The sequence below is a fragment of the Populus alba genome, chromosome 3 (genome assembly GCF_005239225.2).
Source record: "Populus alba chromosome 3, ASM523922v2, whole genome shotgun sequence".
Classification (NCBI taxonomy): domain Eukaryota; kingdom Viridiplantae; phylum Streptophyta; class Magnoliopsida; order Malpighiales; family Salicaceae; genus Populus; species Populus alba.
The window spans coordinates 13,257,448-13,269,519 of record NC_133286.1 but is presented as its reverse complement, the minus strand read 5'-3'; the positions used below and the strand labels follow the sequence as shown (position 1 = coordinate 13,269,519).

General features: G+C 33.6%; 1 protein-coding gene across 7 annotated transcripts; it reads right to left on the bottom strand.

Annotated features, from left to right (window-relative positions):
• Positions 1 to 6,399: 6,399 nt before the first annotated feature.
• LOC118051932 (probable transcription factor KAN2) lies at positions 6,400 to 11,848 on the bottom strand. 7 transcript variants are annotated; one of them, XM_073408325.1, is made up of 7 exons: positions 10,807 to 11,848; positions 10,508 to 10,584; positions 9,504 to 9,549; positions 9,148 to 9,307; positions 8,930 to 8,942; positions 7,789 to 7,849; positions 6,400 to 6,962 (listed from the first exon to the last, which is right to left on the bottom strand). In XM_073408325.1, the coding sequence occupies exons 1-6, from the start codon at positions 11,477 to 11,479 to the stop codon at positions 7,829 to 7,831; spliced, it is 990 nt and encodes a 329-aa protein (XP_073264426.1). In that variant the 5' UTR covers positions 11,480 to 11,848; the 3' UTR covers positions 6,400 to 6,962; positions 7,789 to 7,828. The 7 variants fall into 7 exon arrangements, with proteins under 7 accessions (XP_073264426.1, XP_073264425.1, XP_034918610.1 ...); XM_073408324.1 differs by having other exon boundaries at positions 6,400 to 6,965; positions 10,807 to 11,847; XM_035062719.2 differs by lacking the exon at positions 8,930 to 8,942 and having other exon boundaries at positions 7,789 to 7,846; positions 10,807 to 11,845.
• Positions 11,849 to 12,072: the final 224 nt, after the last annotated feature.

Below are 12,072 nucleotides of genomic sequence, written 5' to 3'. Positions count from 1 at the left end.
CCAATGGAAAAGGTGATGGAATAAAAAAAAACAAATAAAAATATTTTGTTGACAATTCCATTGGTATTATTGACATGTCCAATTGCCGACATACTTATTGATGGAATTTCCAGTTGTGATTTTAAAATGAATTAAAACCTAGTTGTTATGTAATATCCCTGTTTTTCTCTTCTTCAATTTAGCTTAGGGTTTTAACATTTATTCTTCTTCTCCGATAACCCCCTCACAAATCCAGTGTTGACAACTCTCCTCTCCCCATCTAAAATTTTATTTCTTGTTCAATAAGTTTAGGGTTTGATTTTTTGGCTAATTAATTGGTTACTAATTCCTTTCTTCTATGGTATTTAATGCTAATTGTTGTATAGTTGATGGTAATTTAATTGTTTTCTAAGTGAGTGAGTGATTTAGTTACAATTTCATCACTTTTTTTTTTGTGGTGGTTATTGTTATTGAGATTTTATTATAATTTAATTACAATACTTTCTTTCCAACCCATTCTATACGATCTTGGGGTTTTGACATAGTATCTGGAGAGACAAGGCTAAAAGGGTATGTTCTCTTTGCCTCTTGAATTTTCACTTTATATCTTCCTTCTTCTTCTTTTTTTTGCTCATGATTTGAGCTTTGACATAGATTTAAGGCATAAAATATTATTAATCTAACGCATCTTGAAATTGATTTTTCTCTTGTTTATAGTCTATATGATAGTTTAGAGTTTATGCCTCGCGGAATTGGGCAATTAGCTTCTCTACAGACATTTGTCATGTTTTGTGGTTGTAAAAACTAGTCCTAAATCCAAGATGGTTTGTGAATTGAACGAGTTGAGTAGGTTAAATGAATTTAGAGTGAACCTTGATATAACAGCGAAGGGATATGAGAGGAATTTCCTAGTCTGAAAAGATGGTGGGAAAAAAAGTAATGATGAGCTAACGAAAGAATAAGAGTTAATAATGCTTTAATAGGTTACTATGATATTTCTCTTTATAACTATGACACATGTACACATACATGTCCATGTATACATACATGTCCATTTATAAGATCCCTTAAATATGTGTCAAAACTGTAATGTTTGGTGTATTTTAGCTAGTTTATTCGGAAACTGAAGGCAAAAGAAAAATATGTGGTGGTTGAAAAGTGCAATTTCTTAAAGTATTAAGCATCTACCAAGAAACCATATACACCCCTAAATTTGGCTATGTAATTTCCACCTTTGAATAAATTTTGCGTTTATATTCTTGAATCACTATATAAATTAATTGAGACGTATTTTTTTTTAATGATCATAAAGGGCACACTTCCATATCAATTTAGTGTATTCCTGAGAATTTAATAAATTCTATTAAATGTTAATTTGATAGCATGTCATCTTCTTTTGTTTATTTTAGGTACTATGTATTCAAAAAATACATGCCCAAATCTAACAAGAGCGTTACTGCTTTATCAAGTAGTAGTCTTGTTTATCAAGCCATGAATCTAGGTAATGATTATGAAGAGACTACTAATATAAAAGTTACCAAGACTAAACTAGTGAGGACAACAAGATTATAAGAAGTTTTTATCTACAATTACTTTAGCCAACAAGAAGATCTATTATATAGAAAAAGAAATTATTCTGTTGACAACCTTTATTTTGCACATTAAAAAAAGTTAAAAAAAGTGTTTGCCAATAAAAGCAAGATTTAATTTGTATAGTAAGACTTGTTTTAGAAGATATGGTTCAGTGATCTATAAATTACTGGATTAAGATTAATTTACAAATATATTCTTAAATTTTATATAGTCTCAAAACATTGAAGAGATGTACATCCTTTACAAATAAAATATAAAAGAAGACTTTCTTAAGTTGAAATTGTTTGTGAAACTCAAAAGATTACTTTGTGTTTGCATTAAAAAAAACTTTTTTTTAAAAAAAGTCCTTTATTGTTAAACTAAATGTTTACAAATATCAACGCAAAATTTAACAAAATTAATGATTTGTTAGTGAATTGGAAGATACAAAGAGGAAGAAAGAGATAAAATTGAATAAAATTTCTTAATTAAATTAGTGATTTTTTAGAGTTGTTGACATGGAAAAGAATGATGATGTGACATAATAATTAATGACATCAAACTCTATTTTATGAGTGCTACTAGTTATAGTTTGAAGTTTGAATGCCATAAAATCTCTATGTGTGTGTGTATTTTGATAACTCAACGCAAATTAAAAAGCATATGGGAAACTAAAAGGCCGAAGGCAAGAAAGCAATCCTAAGAAAATCCTAGGTCATGAAAAAAGGAAGAAAAGGAAAAGGACTTAAAAAAATATTTCGTGAACAACCATCCAAAATTGGTACATCGAGATTATTGTTGGTATAATTTAACAAAATTTAAATCGAATTTTCTAAATATATAATCTCACGTGCAAGGGCTTGTTCGGCTTAGCGAGTGGAGAATAAAACCGGTCAAAAGTTGCACACATCAAAGAGCTTAAAGTTCATTTATATTCAAAGGACTACTACAAATGTTTCAACACTTTCACAGAAGCTTTCCTTTGTGTGGTAAAACGTCATTTACGAATTGCGAGGTGCAATCTTCTTTTGTAAAGCTACATTAGCATGGCAGTTCCATGCTTTAACCATACTAAATTTAAAGTGCAATGATAAAGTTAATGATTACATGAACAATTTTGTTCCTAGAATGACAAAAAAAAAAAAAAAAAAGTTTAGAGTTTCGGCATTATCTGGGTGAATCGGGATGTAATGTGCTGAAAGCATGTTGCATGGTGGAAAGGAAATTAATATGAAAACAAAAATCCCATGGATGATGCAATTTGTGCAACTTTTGGGAACTAACAATGCCCGGTTGATTGATCTGAGATGTACGTACTGAAATATATGGATTTGTTCAAAGATAATACTGTTTCATTTAAATATATTTTCCCAAATGGCTAATAATCGTACTCGGATAATATTCCGAGTGAGTGATCTGGGATTATGATGATTCGAAATTTCTCAATTTAAATTAAAAAAAATCATTTCCAACAAAAAAACAGTTTGCTAATTAGTTTTGAAAAAACAATAGATAATAATGAGTGTTAAGTAGAGTATTTAGTATGATGGATAAAAATGGATTAGATATTACAATTTTTTTTAAAGTTGGTTATATATGTTTTGACCGTATACAAAATAATTTTTATCTTATCTAAATTTATTCTAGATCTCAAATTCTACAGGCTTGCTTGAGATTTCATTGTAGATGATTCGTTAGATTTGGCTAAGAATTTTTTCAAAACAAGTAGGCTTTCAAAAGGAGTCAATCATGCTTATGTTCGTTTAATTCCAATGACAACTTCCCTGGTTGGCTTCAAAGAGTTTAGGCCTATTAGTTTGATATATGATATTTACAAGATAATGACTAATGTTTTTTCTAGCTGTCATTTGAAAAATATTATGCATGACCTTATCAGTGAGAATCAAACAGCTTTCTTGGCAAGAAGGCAAATAATTAGTGGGTTTTTGGTTGCTAATGATGCAATTCATTCCTTGAAATAATGCAGGGTGTCGAGCCTTATCTTTAAGGTGGATTTTCACAAAGCTTTTGACAATATCCAATATGATTATTTAGAGCAGTTTATGAGGCAAATGAGGTTTGCTGAAAAATGGATCAATTTGATTAACACTTGCATCTCCATCGCAAAATTATCAATGTTGATTAATGGATCTCCTTCTAAGAAATTCTTGATGGGTTGTGGGATTCACCAAGGTGACCCCCTTTCTCCGTTTTCTTTTTGTAATTGTAGCAGAAGGGTTATATGTTTTGTTTCAGAGAACAATTATAACTAATCTTTTCAAATGTATCCCTTTTAGAGATAACTTCTACCTCAGTCATCTGCAACATGTAAACAACATTCTGATCATGCCTATTAAGCTTCACATGGTCAAAACAGTTAAAAGAATTATGTTGTGCTTTGCTATTTGTTTAGGTTTGCACATTAACTTCCACAAATCCTCTTTAATTAGCATAAATGTTGGGGAAGATACCTGTGCTGGTATGACATTTTTGATCTTTTATAGATTTGATTCCTTGCCTTACTCTTACCTTGGCATGCTTTTAGGATCCAGTCCTAAAAGGTTATCTCCTATTATTGAGAATTCAGAAGAAAGTTTAGCATGTGGAGAGGTCGTATGCTTAGTATAGCAGAGCGTATTTGTTTAATCAAAAGTATCTTGAGTTCAATTCCAATTTATTATATCTCTTTTTTTTTTCTTATGCCAAAGGCTGTCTGTAATATCCTGAGCTCTATTCAACGAAGATTCTTGTGGTTTAGGGTTGCGAAGCAAAAGACAATTTGCAAGGTGCAATGGTATATTGTGGTGAAAGCTAAAAAAGAAGGAGGCCTTAGGTTGGGTTCTTTAATGTCTAAAAATATATCCATGCTTTTCAAATGGATATGGAGGCTAAACTCGCCAAGCCATGCCTTATGAAAATAGATAACATCCCATTTTTACTCCCTAACTTTCGAGAATGGACTCCCAAAATTGAATGGTCATATTTCCCTATTTTGGAAAGATATTTTTTCAGTCTTTGATCCAAACAATGTTATCATCTTAGTTTTACATCAAAATATTAAATTCATGATTGGTGATGGGTCCTCCATTCTTTTTTGATTTGATGTGTGGATAGGATCAAATGCTCTACGTATCATTTTTCCCAGGCTTTACAAAGTTTCTGCTATTCAAAATTGTTTGGTTAATGAGATAGGTTAATGGGGGGAATGATCATTGGGATGAAATTTGGTTTGGCGTAGGAACCTCTTATCTTATAAAGAGCAATGATATCATCATTTGCTCTCAATGCTGGAGCCCATGATAATTTGGCACGGAAAAGATGACAAATTATATGGCCGTGTAATTGTGATAGAAGCTTCTCAATTGAGTCATTTTGCACCCTAATTGATAATACCTCTTCTAATAATGATGGAGTTTTTTAAGCCAACGTTTGGATGTAAAGGGCCCCTCTGAAGTTCAGGTTTATCATCGAAATGTTTTACTCGCCACTCAAGCTTCGTGTGCCTTTTGTAGCTTAGATTTGGAAACTTCAAAACACCTTTTTATACATTATAACTTTTCTAAAAGTGTTTGGATGAAAATTTTGGATTAATGGGGTATCCAATGTTGTTTGCCGAGCACACTAGAATCGTGGCTTCTGCAGTGGCCTGGAATGGTGCAAGGTAAATTACAAAGGTTAGCTTGGAGACTAATCTCCAATAGTACTACTTGAGGTATTTGGTTGTTGAGGAACAAAATTGTTTTGAGGAGGGAACTATAAGCTTGTTTGATTGTTTCTTCACCATCATTAATCGAGTTGCTATTTGGTTGCGTACTCTTGATTCAAACTTCACTTATACAGGAAATAACCTCTTAAGATCTTCTAATGACATCAAATTATGGTGTAATAAGAAATCTTAGATAGTCTTTTTGTTTTTGTTATAGCAGATCAGTCCTTTTTATCTCTTTTTTATCATATCTCTGTATTTTATTTTGGCTTTGCCTTTAGCTTTATGGTCTTTTCAATATACTTCAATGATTATCCAAAAAAACATCAACATAAAAATTGTGAATTTTGTTTATAATAAGATAATATTTAAATAAATATTAATAATGATTTTTTTAAAAAAATATATATTTATTCATTAGATTACAAAAATAATTTTGTTTGTTAAAATATATGTTATAATCTATACTTTAAATATTAGACAAGACAAGAAAATTATCACATTATAGTATGTTGTTTTCTTTATTCTAATGTCTACCAAACATAAAGTAGAAAAAATTATCCTATCTAGTCCAATACACATCAAACACGAGATATAATAGCTTAAATTGTTAGATAATATTCTAAAATATGATTTAAATAATTTTCTAACACACCCCTTCAAGTATAAGCCATCTGGATTTAAAACTTGCATGAGCTCATTTATATAATTTTCTAATACATCTTTTCTAGTAAAAACTCTTTTAACTTTAAATTTATACATGTACACACTACCTTATACTTAATTTTTTTTATCAAATAAAATGGAGGTGATGGGATTCAAATTTATGACCGCTTGGTCAACAAGATTATAATACCATATTAAAAAACCATTTAATTTAACATAGTTGTTTAAACTATTAGGTGGGGTCATAAAATATAATTTATATATTTCTTTAATGATTTCAACCACCAATAATTGATAAATGGTTATAAAAAGGCGTTGTGGAGAAATTATTTTTCTTCTAGATATTGCAATTTCAGTTTTCCATGCCTTTAATTCGAATGCTTTCCTGGCTTATATTCTCAAAGTCTTTCTTTTCCTTTATTCATACGGTATAAAGCATGTGACAATGCCTAGGAATGAAAATAGAGCCCCAACTCTTTGGTAAAAATATGAAAATATTTTATATTAATGTAAAGTGCTCCATTACAATTACCAAGGATCGCTTTATACTTTGAGATAGGTAAAGTTCTCTCTCTCTATCTCTCTCTAAAGGTCTCTCTCTCTCTCGTTCTCTTTTTCTCCGAGAGTGCAATAACATACAAAATCAATTAGATTTCATATTTACGTAGGAATATAATATGTTGATTTGGATTTCACTGCTTGATATGAAGGACATGCCTTTTCCACTCTTCACCTTTTGTTGCTTTCTGTCTTTCCTGTCTCTTTGTCATTCTTTAGCTCTCCTTTTCTTTTCTTTTTTTCTTCCTTTTTTTTTCTTTTTCTTTAGCTCTGATTTTCTCACCTGGGTACCTGATTCTCTTCACCAGCATCCCCTCAGAGATAATAATGATTCAAAATGAGTGGTACACAGTGGATAACTTCAATGTGGCCTGCCCAAAGTGAACTCCAAATTAGGCTTCTTGGGGCTTGTCCCTGAAACGGTCGAGGAGCTTACATCTGATATTTTCTCATAGCTCAAGCACTTTGGATCCATGCCCTTCTGCTGTAAGAGAGAACAAAAAAGTTGTTCAAAATTGAAATGAGAAACCATAAAAAGAAAACAAAAGGTAGCTGTAGCTAGGGCAATAAATCACATAGAGCAGAGGAGCACAAGGGAAGTGTGTGAAGGTGGGAATCAAAGGACATTTGACTCAGGGAATAATAGAATATTTATCAAAGAAAAAGAAGTATGGCTAGGAGTACATTTCGAAAGACTGCCCAAGTGTGACCACTATGCATTTCCCAATACGCGTACCTAATAGTACACTTATTCACTAGCTTTATTTTATGAAAATGTATAATCTTACCTGTGTAATTATATATTTGACTCCACCTACTTACTCTCTCTCTTGTGTGTGTGTGTGTAGATCTGAACCATATATATCCAGGTCAACAAAATGGTTTGGTAATTCAAGGAGTGCTCAGGTTTAAGGTGTATTTAGGGTTTTGTTTAATCATGAGCATGGAAATGCCCTTCCTTCCTTCCTTTTTTTTTTTTTTTTTTGAAAAAAAAAGTTTTCCATATTACATATATATATATATATATATATATATTCTCCCTGTGATAAAGGAAAAAAATCATTCTCCATCCCTTAAATAATCTTTTAAAATTACTTAATTCCTCTTCAACAAGTGGATAACCTAAGCAAAGAATATGGAAAGGCCTTGCCTTTCTTGTATCTTTCCAAAGGGTAGGGCATGGGGAAGAGAGAAAAGAAAAAATCTGCTTTTCTTCACCCGTTCCAGCAACAGAACATTTATGTGTTGGATACAACATCTTGAAACTCATGGACATTATAGGAAAGAAAGATTTGAAATTTTGGTACCTCAAGAGGTGGTAAGTTCCCTCCAGAATCCTTTAATTTCTCATGCAACCAAGCTTCCCTGCTAAAAACCAACAGATTGAGAGAATATTTCCTATCAGTGGAAGCCATGCAGAGAATAAAAAGCAAAACTAAGAAAAGAAAGCAATCTTTTACTGTCTTGTTTATAGTTCCCTTCGCTTTACATTTTATCTTTGTGCTTGATTGAAGATAAAGTTGAGCTCACCCATGTGATAGCCCATGACACATAGCAACAGATAGCAAGGAAGTCTCAAAGGGCATATCACTTTGGCACCACGATTTTCCAATAATGGGGCCATCACAGGGTTTAGCTTTCACACTAAGTATTCTAACTGTAGGCCCCATTTAATAGTTCTCTCTATCAGAGCCCACAAAATCCGAAGGAAAGAGATATCTCCATTTTTTAGGTGGATTTCTCAAATGGGATTCTCATGTCTTGGAATAATGGCAGGAGAGTGGGTGGATTCTTTAACTTCCTTTTCACCCACTGCCACAAGGAAGAGTATAATTACCCCATCATGGTGCTCCAGTCTTCATGATGGTCGTGGACAGACAGAACAACGCAGCGAAATCATTTCTTCCTCTTTTTGTGTTTTCTTGCATGTGGTTACGGTATTTGATATATATAATCTTGTGATGTGGAGCAGAGAGAGAGGCGGGATATGGTAGTAGAACCAGTACTTGAGTCATCTTTTTATTTTTTAACCTCGTGTCTAACATGCATAATCCCATTTTTACATTAATCATCCCTAATGAATCTAGATTAAGGAACACAGCGTCAAGGCTAAGAAGATCCAGAGAAGCTAGCTAGAGAGAAAAGGAAAGGAAAGGAGTGACCAGAACATGGAAGATGGGATACCTAGTATGACGAGCCATGCAATTTTCATCTGTTTTGTCCTTACAACATGGAAGTAATCCAAACTTTTCTTTATAAATCATAATTGTCTTAATTTAAGTGCTCTGGGGCCTTCCTTACTTCTAGAAAGACAAATAGCTGTTGACCAAGACGGCAAGTTGATTACTTAATGGCAAATGGACAGTCGGTGTTACGAAATACCCTTAGCAATTAAAACAATTGTAAGAGGGGAAGAATTCAGGTTTAAATCTTGCCTTTGTTAATTACCTTAAAGATCGATCTGAAAAAAGAAAAGAAAAAATTAGAAACTGGGAACTACATCACAAATTCCTTATGCTTGTTCTAAATTCCATTTGTTTGTTATTTTTTTAATTATTATTATTATAATTCGTCCTTTTATTCGCCATTAAAGCATGCATTCTGTAACTAACCCATGGCATCAAAGGGTAGACAAGAGATTAATAAGCATGGTACAGCAGTGGTACCTTGAAGAGTTGCTCCAGAGAGCCTGATAGTCCTTGTCCTGCTGAGCATTTGGTCTTCCCTGTTGCATTGACATTTCTGACCTTCTAGGATTTTCAATGTCAAATATCAAATCTTCTGAAGTATCTCCAGATGATCCATTATCGAACACGTCCGATTGCGCTGTACGTACACGATATTAAACAAACAAAAAAGAAGAAGAGGGATGGGGCCAGTGATTAATTAAGACCAACGCAATTAAGGAACATTGATTAACACAATGCTCATTAATAATATTGTTGCCTATGAATATATAATCACTGAAAACTTTCATGAAACAAAGACATGAAAGAAAGCATATATAGGGAAAAGCACTAACCCGAAGGAGCTGCTGCTCTATCAGTGGTCTTCACAGTTCGATACATCTGCATCCATTACAGTTTCAGAAACAATATTATTAGACTAATTTTGTGATGAAGCATCGAAATTAAGCTTAAATGGGCATTGATTAACAGAGCAAGAAGAATATCGAAAACTTTAAACAGAAAAGGATAAAACGAGAAAAAGAGACCAATATGCTGTTTAGGACACACACACAAGAGATGGTTTGATTCGAGTGCAAGTACAAACTGTAAAAAGTGAGATTAATTGAACTCTGAACAGAATCATTTGTTTGCCCATACAAATGCATGTATGTAGATATGAGATGTGGCATGCATGAATGAGATTCGGCATGGTTAAAAAAGTGGGGTTGATGAGCCCATGTATGTAGATAGGTGATGTGGCATGCATGGATGAGATTCACCATGGTTAAAAAAGTAGAGTTGATAAACCCATCTGCGAAACATATCATTGAACAATGATGGTTTTTTTTCCTTTTTTCTCTCCAATGTAAGAGAAAATGTTTTTAAAATGAAACATAATGGACTGAGTGCAAACTTGTCTCGGCTTGGCTATGACTCGTTTTGAATTCCTTGGGCTTTGTCTTACTTGATTCCTGAAATCGATAATACCCCCCCCCTCTCTCTCTGGTTCATTCTTCCAAGCAAAAAGCTGTTTATTAGCTAGCAGCACCATCAGATCTAGTAGAAAAATAAGTGCTTAAAGGATTTGATAGACCCTCTGCAGGGAAACATTGGAATTTGTGACATGTGTAATAAAACACCCTTCCTCTAATGGATGCTATCGAAAGGCAAATTCTGCTTAGAAGTACGATTAACACTGCATCAATTTAACACTATTAACTCGAGCTAATAAGTTTTAGTTAGAAAGTTAGAGAGAAAACAAAGAACAATTTTTCCAACATATCTTTTTTTATTTAACAAAAAGGAGTTTGAACACTACAAGCATGAAGGAAAAACAGTTGAGATATGCTTTCATTACCTGCAAATGTGATTTAACATGTGCCAAGGTGAGATCTTTCACATCCATAAGCTCAAGAACTGACTTGGGTGTAGCCCCTAAACCCCAACAAAGAAAAGAGAAAAACAAGGAAAGAGGAAAGGAAAATATGAGTAAAATTTTCTTTTCCAAGTTCCTTTTTTTTTTTAGTGTTATTGAAGATGGTAAAAAAAAATGAACAGGAAAGGTGAAAGAAGAAGGGAAAAATTCGGAAACGATAAAAATGAGAATCTAGAAAAGAAGAAAGCCAGAGGAGAAAAAAGAAACAAAATGAAGCATACTTTCATGGCCACCCAATAGCTCAACAGCGTGAACAAAGCGAGCATGAAGAGTGGTAGTCCAGCGCATCCTTGGTGCTCTCATGCTTCTTTTAGCTGGAAACCTAGACATGAATCTTGATCTCATCGACCCTTGAGACTGATAGGGACTTATACTTGTGGCACTAGAGTTATTAGCAGCCAGAGAAGAAGCTTGGGAGCAAGTATTATCAAAAGTTTGTTGAGAGAATGGAAAAGGAGAAGGAGGGTTTTGGTAGACAGGAATCCCTCTAATGGGTCTCAAGAAACCAAGCTCTTGGCTCAGTCCTTGTTGTTGTTGCTGTTGAAAGAGCACTGGATGATGATTATGCAGGTGGTTTTGTTGGTGATGGTGGTGTGTGTATTGGTTTTGTTGAAAGGAATGGAAGAGATTGTTACCATTACAGTTGTTAGAATTTTGGAGGATATTGTGGAAATGGTTGGAGTTAGGCTCTGAAACCCTTGGATTAGATAACGAGAGCTCAAAACAGGTATCAGGTTTTGCCATTGAATTAGAAATAGAGTTTCTCGAGTCCAAAGCTCTCGTCCAAAACCCCAAATCCATCTCTTCTTCTGTTCTCCTCCAAGTTGATGTGGGTTTGCTGTTTGGGGGGCTAATCTGAAGAGACAAATCTGGTTGTGCTGGGAATAGCTCCATCTTTAAGCAGCCAAATGAGGCCTCTTAATTAGGTCTCCTAAATATCTCCTCTGTCTTTCTTCTTCTTGTTTTTCTTGTAAGTACAGTGCAATTGGGAAGTGTATGTTTGTTAAGGATCAAGAAATTAAGATGAAGCTATAGGGGTTTGTTCTGGACAATCTAAGCAAAAGGTGTTGAGAATTTTTCAGGTGAGATTTTAATTTGGGTTTTCTTTCTTTGGATCAAATTGAGGGGAGTAGTTGCAGAGATTTGAGATTGAGAGGAGAGAGAGAGAGAGAGAGAGAGAGAAGAAATGACAAGGTATGAAGTGAATGGTTGTTTCTTTTGTGTGAAGTATATGTGAGAAAATGACACTTGAGGGACTATACAAAGAGAAGGAGAGGGTGAAAGTAGAGGAGGGTGTGTTTATTTTGTGGACGTGGGGGAGGTAGGGAACTAGGGTGAGAAAGGGAGAAAAAGAGAAAAAGTAAGTAAGTTTGGGACTTGATTCCTTTTTACTACTACTACTTTTTTTTCCCTCCTTCTTTAGAGGAAAATATATATATTTTTGTGTAAACTTTAACGTGTGCGTGCATTTGCTCCTCAACAACTCG